Source organism: Corapipo altera, unplaced genomic scaffold (genome assembly GCF_003945725.1).
Source record: "Corapipo altera isolate COAL_440 unplaced genomic scaffold, ASM394572v1 0, whole genome shotgun sequence".
Lineage (NCBI taxonomy): Eukaryota > Metazoa > Chordata > Aves > Passeriformes > Pipridae > Corapipo > Corapipo altera.
The window spans coordinates 72,361,729-72,373,987 of record NW_020884872.1 but is presented as its reverse complement, the minus strand read 5'-3'; the positions used below and the strand labels follow the sequence as shown (position 1 = coordinate 72,373,987).

The 12,259-nt window shown below is 36.4% G+C and overlaps 1 protein-coding gene across 1 annotated transcript in view; it reads right to left on the bottom strand.

Annotated features, from left to right (window-relative positions):
- Positions 1–12,259, bottom strand: part of MIPEP (mitochondrial intermediate peptidase) — a 73,264-nt gene that overhangs the window by 47,861 nt on the left and 13,144 nt on the right. The window contains exons 7-10 of the mRNA XM_027652346.1: positions 11,727–11,883; positions 11,273–11,321; positions 10,582–10,642; positions 9,911–9,963 (exon numbers count right to left, since the gene is read on the bottom strand). Coding sequence (XP_027508147.1) covers positions 9,911–9,963; positions 10,582–10,642; positions 11,273–11,321; positions 11,727–11,883 — 320 coding nt within the window. The remainder of the gene's footprint in view (positions 1–9,910; positions 9,964–10,581; positions 10,643–11,272; positions 11,322–11,726; positions 11,884–12,259) is intronic.

Genomic DNA, 12,259 nt, shown 5'->3' with positions numbered 1-12,259 from the left:
AATGAAAGATGTGTGTTAATGTTCCTCTTGCCAACGGAAAATCAAAAAAAAATTTTGAAAACCAACTTTTTTTTATACAGAATGCCAAAACAAAATGATGTTTCTGGTTCTCATCTCACTTAATTGTCCATTTCTGCCTTGCCTATCACATCAGTGTGCAAACAAGATTAAAGCTTAAGATACTGAAAAATCCTCAAATACCACTAGCGTCTTATGAGACAAAACTGATTTTTAAATTACTTTTGGACACACCTGACAGCAGTCAGCAGTAATTATTACACTGATTATCTGGCATCCATTTTTTATTTGTTTGCTGGCCAGCGTAATGTCATAAGAGTTATAGAGAAAGGGGTTAAAATGATAATATAAAGCAATTATCACAATCAGATTATAATAATCAATAATACTTCAAAATGAGTACTGGGTACTAAAAAAGAAAAAGCTCCAGGAAGTGTGTAATACATCTTCAAAAATCTTTGTCTAATACCAGTCTATACCCACTAAGCAGTGATCATTCCAGACACCAAAACACAGATTCAATTGCCAAGTGTCGAATTTGGTCCTACCTCATACATACATGAGCTCTGTTTTCACAAATTAAGTAAGACCAACCATAACTGAAGAAAGCCTAACCCCAAACTTGCACTGATTCCAGGAAAACTTTCTCTTTGGGCTTACTTAGGAATAGCAATCAGCCAAAACCTCAGCTATCTGAAGCTGATGTCCTATAACCAAAAACTCAGTTCCCGGAATTATTATTAATAGATGATCTTGCCTTTCAGTGGCAAGAGCAAGCATGTGACTGACTCTTTTCTGAGCCCTCACCTTCACGATTTAATGCTACTCACTGCAAAATGAAAGGTGTAACACTAGATAAGATTAGAGAACAAGGGGGAAAAGGGAAGAAATTAATTTAAAAGACTTGAATCTTTCCCAAAAATAAGAATACTGAATGAACAGAACAGGAATTCCTGCAATCTCTACTAGATCCACAAAACTTAAATCTGGCACATGGGTGTGGGTGGAAAAGTATTTGGAAGAGTTTACAAACTAGACGTTCCCTTATTGAAGATTCTTGGTTGATTCCAGGCACTCAAACGGTAGCAGCCACTAGCAACCTCATTGTTTCCAGATGACAAGAAAAAAGCATCTGTTAGCTATGATTACCCAACCTCACAACTTCATCACCTTAGCGAAACTGCAAGAACACAACATTCCACAGGCACAGTATTTCAGTGCTCAAATTCATACCAATCTGAAAACATGGTAGCACAACTTCTTGGCAGCAATGGAGGACTGCAACTGTGACAGCAATCCAAACTTTTCTTCCCTCAGCTCTTTGAATGAAATTTCTTATGCTGTTAAAGGGTTTGGGTTGTATCTTCAAGACATGCTCTGACCTGGGCCAGATTATCTAAAAGGCCACATAAAACTTCAAGATGAAGACTTCTATCAATACACTCTTTTAGCAGTTTAAATTGCCCTGTAACAAAGATAGAGCTTGTCTGTGTAGGATGCAAAGCCTTTCTGAGAGTTGATCCAAGACTAAAATAAATTTTTACTGAAGCTAAAGGGAAAACTCAGAGTTCACCATCTTCTATCCCAGGTATATAGTCCTCCTTTGATCGTTTTGGGTTTTTTTTCCAAATGTAAAACTAAGTGTATTTGTAAATGCACAAAAAAAACTCTCAACACCCTACCAAAACCAAGGTATTCCTGCCTTGGCAGAAGGGTTGGACTAGATGATCTCCAGAGGTCTCTTCCAACCATAACAATTCTGTGATTCCACTGCACATTACTTCTCTGTCAATAGAATGAAAGGACAAAAACTTCAGTTCATTAATTATCTGATAGTGACTGACCCTACATAAGAAGGAGCAGAGTTTCCAAACTCCTACAGTTTAGCCTGCCCCTGAAATGCTCACTAGTCAGAGCAAACCAATCTTCATAATCTACATGTTAATAACTGTTGATGATCCTACTGTGCATATAATTATTTTTATTATATGACATGTTAAAGCAGCAACCATTCTAAGAATCACTTTATGCATGATTTTCAAGCTGCTGTCAATTGTGAGCTTGAACAGTTGTACAGCTTCGTGCCTTCTATTTAAAATAAACAGTAAAAAACTGAAATAAAACTGCAAGAAGCAGCTGCTTTAATATGAGCACACTCTTTGGCAAACGCCCTCCACACTTATTCAGGCAAGTTACAATTTTATCTCCAACAGGAAATGCATTCAAGTATTTTTGGGAACAGAAATCAGAAAGGAAATTATCATGACCCATACTGAACTATTCTAACAGGCACTCTGCTACCAGGAAAATTTCTGCTAAGGGTTACTGATACTAGCCAGAAAGGTTAATGTTCTGGAGGACAGACAGTTAAAACCTGCATTGGAAACCAGCTGGAGCTCCATTTAGTGATGACAAATACTGCAAAGAAGTCCTGGAAGAGATTTTCTTGTATGCTGTAATTTGCAGCTTGCTTACTGCTCCAGAAGAGCAGACAGACAGAATTCAGTGTGGAGGATCACACACATGGCATAGTAGTGTCTCTAGCAAAACATTATACTATCGTCTGCAAAGCCCACAAACACATGGAAACATGGTTACAGCAATTCCTAAGGAAGAAGAAGGATTCAGGTTGGCTAAGTAATCCAAGGCAAGAATCAAACATCCTGTCTGGATATCCTTTCACTTAAAATGGGAGTTCTGGGCCCCAGGAAGGTGATTCAGACGCTTCAAATAGGCACCTTAGGACGTCTATGTCACCAGAGAAAGGGAGACAAATATTACAATACTTTCAGGTTTAATAAGGTACCAACTAGAGGTAACTAGAAGAAGGTTTGAGCTTAGCTATGAGCTCTTGCTTCTCTCTGGAACTTCGGCTTCCCTGACTGGACTGCATGTTGTGCAGCTGAATCTCAAAAGGATAAGCATGTAAATTTTCTTAAGCCCTTACATGAAACCTAAAGGATCTGAATGTAGTTCTGGAACAGCAGGAAAAGGAAATATCAAAAGTTCTGCTACAGACATACACTCCAGAAAACACAATTATTAATCCATAAGATGACTTCCTGAAATCAGGACAACTTGTACATGACTAGATATCAAAAAAAAAAAAGACTGTTTTTAGTTTCAATGTAGGAAATATCATATAACATTTATTTTTTTTAAAAATGGACACCAGTACACACTCTCTCTGCACAAATCAGAAACAGTATCAACAAATATACACATGAACCCATCTACAGAGGAAAAGAATAACCTTCTTCTGTGCCAAACTTTCAGTTAGTTACTTTAACTTAAAAAAAAAAAAAAAAAAGATAAAAGTCAAGGTTTAAAGCAGTCCCTTTTAGTGTAATAATGAATCTTAAATTATTTTGTTTCTCCTGTAGAACTGCACATCCCTCATGCCTAAATGTCCAAAACTGTGAAAAACTGAGATGCATAAAAATGAACAAAAGAAATTTGCTCTGCATTCACTTTTTCTTAAAATATATTCCACTAACTTAATTCACTCTGAACATCTGATTTCAAACAGCAATGCATTTGTATTTATAACGAAGCCCAGAACAGAATGAACATTTTTTCATGTACTTTATGTCAGAATGTGAGCTCAGAAACTTTACAAAGAGAAATCTCAGTACCCTACTAAAGAAAGTAGAAATATCAAAGAAAACAGTAGTTTCTTTGATGTAAAAAATTCCTGCTTTATATTGAAGGATTAACTACGTTTAAAAAATCCAAACAACTTACTTTTACAGTATACAGCCCAGTGCTACTTTTAAGAGAAGTAAAGTAGCCAAACCAATTTAAAAAACAATTTTGAAAAGAAGTTAACTGACACAATGAGGTTTGGTTATTCTTCAAGAACAGCAGGCTTCAAACAAAAAGGCTGTGTCCCTGTGAAGAACAAAGATGTAGTATGTGATTATAAATAATTATTTCTAAGCTTGTATGACTTCACTGACTCTAAATAAAACGCAGACTTCTACAATCACTTTCATTTAAGCTGTATGTTTGGAAGGAAGCTAGGACTATTTTGTGTAGTATGACTTTCATCTATTCTATTAAGAATGCTTTTTATAAACTTGGACATTAGGGATATTTGAGTCAGGATCACCATTCTTCAGAACATGAGCACTCAGACTCGTTTTAACAACTGTAAATGAGCTGCTTGTCAAGAATTCTTCTCAATGGCTATTAAATGTAGTCCCTGATATATCCTGACTTTTTTTTTTGAGAATAATTATTATCCTGTTGATATCCACAAAAAATAGAAGACTAAGTTAACTACCTCTAATAAAACAGATCACATCAAAACTTCCAAAGAAACTTGAAAAAATCTTGTTAGTGGAAGATAAAAGTGAGATGAACCCCTCAGGTTAACTTAAAGAGATCAAGACAAGGAAAATCCCTTCCAATTTTCATTACCTGCCAGACTCTGAAATTTAATTCTTTACCTGAAGGGATATTCTTCACCATGATTTATAGAAGACTCTGGATTTCTTAAAAATAATAACAATAATAATAATAATAGAAAGCCTTTGTACTCTCATCAACCATAAACTAGCACCTGTATTTCACATTCCTTTTTTCTTTCTGTTAATTGTACTTCATAGAATATTTTGGAGGAGATCAAGGGGTAATTTAGAATATTGGTATCAAAACTGTACACAACTTTTAGATTTGACTTAGTTTTCACATCAGCAACAATTTCTTTGTCCTTCCACAATGTTTTGAATAAAGAAATAATTCTTGAAACTTGAATTCTGCTTCAAAGCAATCCTTTTTAGCAACTTTTGGGCTTTCCTTCAGAAAGCTTAGTCTACTACCTTTAGTGACTGGTAAGTTAAATGGGCTTTCTGCACCCACATTAGATGATTTAACAGAGGGCATGCGTTCCCTTTCTTATAAATAGATTGTTATAGAAAGTTATCCTCCTCTTTGAGCACTTTGATTGAAAGATTTCCTGGGTTTTTTTAACTTTTGTATTAATTTTCCAGTTCAGCTTTCAAATTGAACAGAGTGACAGTTTTCTCATATATTCCACAAAGGCTATTTTTCCACATGGTGTTCCCAACAAACAACACTTTTTTCATATAAAATAATTTAACAAAAAGCAGTCATGAACAAGTTTCTTTACTAGTAACTTGCAAATCTCAGCATTAGCTGAAGCTTTTAGGATCTTGAGAAACATCCGTTCATCTTTTCATACCTTGGTATTAAGCCTATCCCTCTAAAAAAAATGAAAGTGATGCCCACTCTCTCCTGAAACCTATGAACAGTCCCAAGAAGAAAAGAGGTGAGTTATTCCTAATTTCTGTTTAGCTACCTCACCCCAAGATCCAAAATGCCCACAGTTGCCGTGATGGCTTCTCTTTCTACACATCAGGAAACTGGCTTATTTTGGTATTGATCTCTCATCCCTAAAGCTGATCTTCTTTCCGAAGCCCCAAAGAAATGGACTAGCAAAGAACCCATTATCCTGCAAGCACATCCCACCTGCAAGTTGAATAAAATCTGGGACATTTTGCCAAAATCCCAACAGTGAATTATAGCCAGTGAAGTCAACCCAGCCTGGTAAGAACCACAGGTTAAGGAAACAGGAGTTAATACCAAATACACTAAGCTCACCACCAACAGTTCTCAAGAACAGTTCTGTATCTCTCTCAGAAGTGGCTTAAGCACAGTCAATTGCACCTTCAAGGCAAATAGTTGACCTCAAAAAATCTCTTCCAGCATTTTCAGGGTAATTTCCTGTTGTGTTTTTTCCTCTGACCCGGAAGAAGTCAGTAGGACAACCACATCTTTGCAAGGTCAGGGCCTTGAGAATTACTTATAACTGCAGCTGCACTTACTGAGAAGTAATGAGATTTAATTAATACTTTGGTACTTGTCTGTACTAAATCTCAACATTATTATTTTTATAATATACATACTAGACATCTCTTTACTCGTTAGACACTGAAGCATGTTCTAGCATTCACTGTTTTATTACTCTTAGCCTGCCAAAATTCTTGAGGTTCTTCTAATTACTCTATGTTCTAAGATTCTACTACCATGAATTTCAGACTTTTGTCTTCTTTTTCTCTTAAATGTACACTTATACTGGCATGTATTTTCCCTGCCGCTTAAACTGTAGCTACATTACACTCTTGCAAGTGTGGGCCTAAAGCCAGAGAGGTTACTTAACATAGTCTTGGGGAAAAAAAAAAAGTAAAAAAAAAAAAAAAGTAGTAAAATATCCTGTTACCATTAATGGGAGGCTTACACTTTTGAAGTAGGATCAAGTTTCCAGGGAAAAGACTTGGTGAAAGCTCACAGTAAAATTGCTGTGTCCGAATTTACAGACGGAGAAACCAAACCCTGTGACTTGAGCCTGGAGCTCCTCCTGCTTTTCAACTGCAGAACAGCAGCAGCGCTCAGTAACGCTGTGGAAGCAGACCGACAATAAAGGCAACACGCTGTGACAGCAAATGGTATTGGGACGCAACAGAACGCATAGGGACATCCTGCATTCCTCAGAAGTAAATATCTGGCTCTTAAAATTAGTTACTACCAATCTAATGAAGGATTTGTTTCCTTAATCCTGTTTCAACAAAGAATAAATGTATATTTAGAAGAAAAAATATATAAGTACATTTAAAATATCCAACATGCAAATATAAAACAGCACATTAAAAATATGTCATGAATTTCAGTGTCAATTCAGATGTAGATGGTCAAAATCTGGAGAACTAAAGAGAACAAGATCTCATCAGGGACCACACCGTCTAATGCTCCCTCCGGTCCCAACATTCCTGTTTGCAAATATGGTTGTATAGATCAAACTAAGAAACAGGAAATCTTTTCCAGCAGACACAGACACTGTCCCATCTGATATCTCTTGCAACCTTAGTGTTGCATGTTTGACATATCAGAAATCAGTCTCTTTCTTTATACCTACATTTGTAAAGATAACTTGCATCTTATGTACACATAGGAAACTATGGGTCTGTGCATCAGCTAGAGCCACAGTAACAACAGCAGTACAAAAAATATACCCCAAAGCATACATTTCCTTTCCTTTCAACAAAAACATTCTATTAAGCAGAAGAAAAGAGAAATTTCTAATACAGACATCCACAAACTAGTACTGAGTCCACAAAAACATAAGCCATGCTCTGAGCGCAGCACTATTACAAATACAACCATGGCATTTCTGTAAAAGACATAAAGTTAAAAGTAAATTTCTTCCAAAACAGGAAAACCCTCGAAGAACAAAAAAATTAATCTACCAAACAAAAAGAATCCTAAGAAAGAGAGAAATGCAAGACAAGTAAATATATCTTGTTTGAAAATAAATTTTGTCATTCCATGATGCAAACATGCAATATAAAATAGGATACAAGAAGTAAAAAATAAATTATTTATTGATCTTATAAATAAATAAAATGAAACCTAACACTTTTTTTTTTAAAGCACTATTTTCTCATGGAAAAAACAAACACGGAAAACAACATCACTTTTCCTTAGCTACATAATTTAATACTGCAAGATAATTGGCTCAGTTAGAAAGAGAGTAACAACAAATAGCCAAAAGTCAAATTCCAGCCAGTATGAAGCTTTATGTGACACATAACAGTTCTCATCTTCCAGTCACAGAAGTGCTGAACTGATCATACCATAGCATCCAAGAAGCATTCAAACTCAGTGAAACTGAGGTAAGTACAAATACAAGATAAAGGACAGTGCAACCACATTTGCATGACTAAAAAGTGAAAAATAGAACGCATTTAGGGCACAGACATGATAAGGAATATTCCTGTCCTCTGGTTGTTGTATGAATACTCTGACTCCTGCCTAGTTTCAGTCACAAAGCACAGCCTCTCATACTATGCAGTGGAAAAATGAATTTTACTTTTCAGGGTTGATTACCTAGTATCCAGTACCCTGTTAACTATCTGCAGTACGGGCACAATGAATGTAAAGCATCATTCAGTCATAGATCAAAAACTTTTCCCAAAGACAGACCACTATCCAGAAAACAGAACAGTGAAAGATCTAAGCCCTTGGTTTTTAGTGTAGCAGTTCTGCACACAGTGGAGAGGAAAACCACTTTTCCTTCCATCTTGTAGACGCTTGTAGATCTGCCATAAAAAAATACTCCCACCCAACCTGGAGGGAGAAAAACACTGGGCCCCAATCCTGCACTGTAATCACGGAGGCCCTACATAGGTTCAGGAGACTCTGCACACTGATTCAGCTTCCAGACTTGGTGCCTGAATAAATAAAAAATAAGAAAGATACATTGCCAATGTCTGGGTCTGTTTTACCTGCAGCTCTCCCTTCATAAAGCTACCATACAATTCTTAAAGTAACTTAATTGGCTCTCTTACAAAGCCTCACAAGGAAAGGAAATATTTTCCTTCCTAATGCCAAAACATGCAGAATAATCTATTTGTAACCATCAGCAACTCAATTATGAGATGGTTAGCTTTATGTGGTGATCTAAGAAGTGCAATAAGACCAATAAGACTAAGGACAATAAGCATCAGAAGACACTCCTCCAGGAGGAGAAAGAAACAAATACAGAGCCTTCTACCCCTAAGACTAACCTTTATGGCACAAACCAATTCTGAAAACAGGGAAAGCAGACGCTACAGGAAATGCAGAAAATAAATACGATACACAGACAGTAAATTTCATGAACATTTGACAGTATATTAAGCATTATGAATCAGAATGTAATTCTTGCTGTTTTGAAAACATTAAACAGGCAAGGTAAAGTAGATCTGTTAGCTACAGGATAGTATCTTGAATGAGTATGGCAGTCCTCTTCCACTGCCTGCTGTTGACCACTGCTAAGCATATGCTGTGGAGCACTCTGTGCTCTGGCATTGGCTACTGGAAGCAGATCTAGCAAATGGATATTCCTCTACCACTCCTGCATGGCAAGTTCTACTCACCCAGGACATGAATGTTGCTGCACACACATGGCTCGGTTGCCATCTTACCATGCAGTAGCTTAAGATAAGGCCAATATTAGAGCTGCTGCTGAAAAACTACTGCCTCGGAAACAAAGTACAAGAAAGCAGCAGAACAGCCAGGCCAACTGCTGGCAATCTTCTGTTGTCATGTCTATACTACCATAGCTTTCTGATCCAGAGTAAACTACTATTTTAATCAGACACATCTAGTCTGTGTTTGTTTAAAAAACAAAAATCTGCAAATTTGCAATGAAGGAAGATTTTTCCCCCCCCTCTAGTGAGTCAAGCACAATTTTCAATTATTTTTTCCAACAGAAACCTAAAAGGTCACTGCTGCTGATCTAACAGAGGCAACATGCAGGGTTCATGTCTTTCAGAGCTGACATCTCATTATGTGCAATAGTCCTGTGCACAATTTAAGTCTGTGTAAAGGATTTATTTCTTTGCAAGCGAGATAAGAATGAATTCTATTCATTAACAGTGATGATCTACTCAAGAAGTTGCTGTTTCAAGTCTGCAGAAGACGATGAAGCTGCTTGTTCAGTAAGAAGTACAATGAAGTTAAAATATGAAGAGAAGTTGGATCGTATTCAGTGATCAAAATTTATTTTTAAACATTACTAGAGCTCAGCTAAGAACTAAAAGCAAAACAAGAATAAGGATTTTCTATCTGTTCTGAAACTTCTTCACTCTCTTTTATCTTCAAAGAGGGACAATACTTCCCCGCAAAACAAGAGAGGAGCCAAAAATTTCTACAGGCATTCCAGCAGTAACTAAGAAATGTCACAAACAACTATCCCACCAGATAGTATTTATTTCTTAATACTGGAGTACATCTTCAAAGAAAGCAATCCTGTTTACATTGAAAACTTTCTTTATCCTTATTGCAAGGACACTCATTTACACTACAATAAGGAACGTAAGGAGCTTACCTCTCAGCACGAAGGACACCACTGTAGTAAGGGTGATCCCACGGCATCAGTGTCTGAAAGAGAATTCCAGCTTATAATTACAATAATGGACAACAAGTGAACCCAAAGTAAAAGTTTTGTTTCCTTTGAATATTTTTGCAGTTTCAATAAGGCACAGAACTTTAAAACATAAAACCATCATTGGTAATAGTATCATATATCATAACCTGAAACCTTTATTTTCTTAACATTTCTTGAAGACTGTTCTTCTTACTCAACTATATAACAGAACTTCATTCCAGATTTCAAGAAATACTCTCAATTCAAATTAAAAGATAAACCTAAATATGTACAGTACTAAGACATACAATATACTATAAAAAATAGACATGCATCTAACGTAGAGTACAGCCTTTATTTTTCAAATGAGTCAATTAATTCAAAACAAAGTTATACTCCCTTTCAACACTTTATGTTTTGGTTATCTCAGTATCACTTTGTATATACCAACAGTTCTCTCACACTCAGTGCTTGGTTTTAATACAGCAACTTAGCAGTCAATTTGAAGCCAGAATGTATCTCTAATTCTACTATATCTTGTATACTAAAATAGAGTTAATTATACAACAGGGCTAGCTTATACTATACTTTTAAAAAGAAAATGGATCACCACATACAGAAATGTAACTTACTGAATTCTGGGGGTTAAGCTTCATTTTCATCTTCGTCATCATTTCAAAGTCTTTTTGAGTTCTGAAAAATGTTTTTATGATGAAAGTGTTATGAAATATTTTTGAGCAATGTAATACAGCACACGATGATACTCCATCCTAAGAAAATGTCCATCATCAGAGATTTACAGTACTATACAAAATAGTAGGCCCACATATCAGGGTAAAAAAACTTCTCCATTCAGTTTCTATCATTCAGGTACCTCCAAATAAAGTCCCTCTTACTCCAGTTATACAGCTCCAAAGCATTACTATACACCCCATTTATACACAGTGATGAAACTGTTTTGTGCTGTGTGGAACTAAGGGAGGCAAGATGGACAAACAGGAATTTGTTTACAGATGTAAAATATATGGAGTTGCGCACATGGCAAGAAGACCAGGAGAGGTGTTCTTCTACACTTCAACTTGGTCTTCTTGTTTGCTGTTAACTGCATTTTTTGGCACATCATTTGTTGCATTTAGTCCTGGGAGTTCTCTGATCACAGGCACAGAATTTATTCTAAGTAAACAGTTCGTCTCAAAACTCTGGGAAAGTCTTGCTTTTTGCATCATCGGAGCATATAATAAGCAGCACTTAATAGTGCACAAGTCCCTCTATTCTTGAAATAAAGAGTACAGTTAAAAAAATAACTTAATTGAAAAGACATACCTTTTAGACAACTGGTCAGAAAGCTTCTCCAGAAATTGTCTTACTGTCTCTAGAAAGGGGGGAATATAAGGAAATTATTTCTTCCCTTAAAGGATGTTAAGTTTACATCAAAATATTCCAAACAAAAAAAAATCCCTTGGATTTTTTATAAACTACTCCACTGACATCGTTTCAAGAGAATTTAGTACTAAATTTACTTTGTTACATGCAGAGATAATGACAACTTCATAATCTAAGGAGTGAGCATCAATTCAGAAAAAAAACACCAATCCCTACTCAGTGAGTATTGTCATCTACAGAGAAAATGAATATGGCATACAGCAAAATGTAACTGCAATAAAATACTTCACTGGAACAAATATGTGTAAACTTAGCTAAAGAAACCAACTTTTGACCATACACCTAATACAGTGCATTTGATTTCTCAACATGTCCTTCCACACATGCCTTATACCTGGATTTTTGGCCATTGTACCCTGAAGAGCCCTGTGGGCAAAGGTCTCATACCCAACCAACTGTGCCAGACTGTTTCGGCTAGCAAGCAATTCCTCCAGTCGGCTCAACTGCTGAGCATTGGAGTGAAGAAAAATCTTGTAAGCAGCTTCTCGCACCTAATACAAAACACCAAACCAAAAAAAAGATTAAAAGGTCACTGTTACTACAGAGCAATTTTTAAGAGAAAGAAGTGACACATCTGGAGATCTGGCACAACAGCTGTATTTCACTGATATTGTTGGGAAAAGGCCTAAAGCCTTTCAACAATAGTAATTACAATTGCCTGACAATTATGGCTCTCTTACCCATCAAAGGTGGAATGAGGAAATGCAATGAGACAACCTAATAGATCAAGACTGCCAAAAGGCTCCTGTTCGCTACTCCTGTCAACAGTCTCCTCTGCTCATCCTCTCCCTCCTTCTGCCAACATCTGTGCTTCTCTGACCACTCTGTGGGCCGCCTTAACTCACTAAAACTTCTGAAAATAAACCC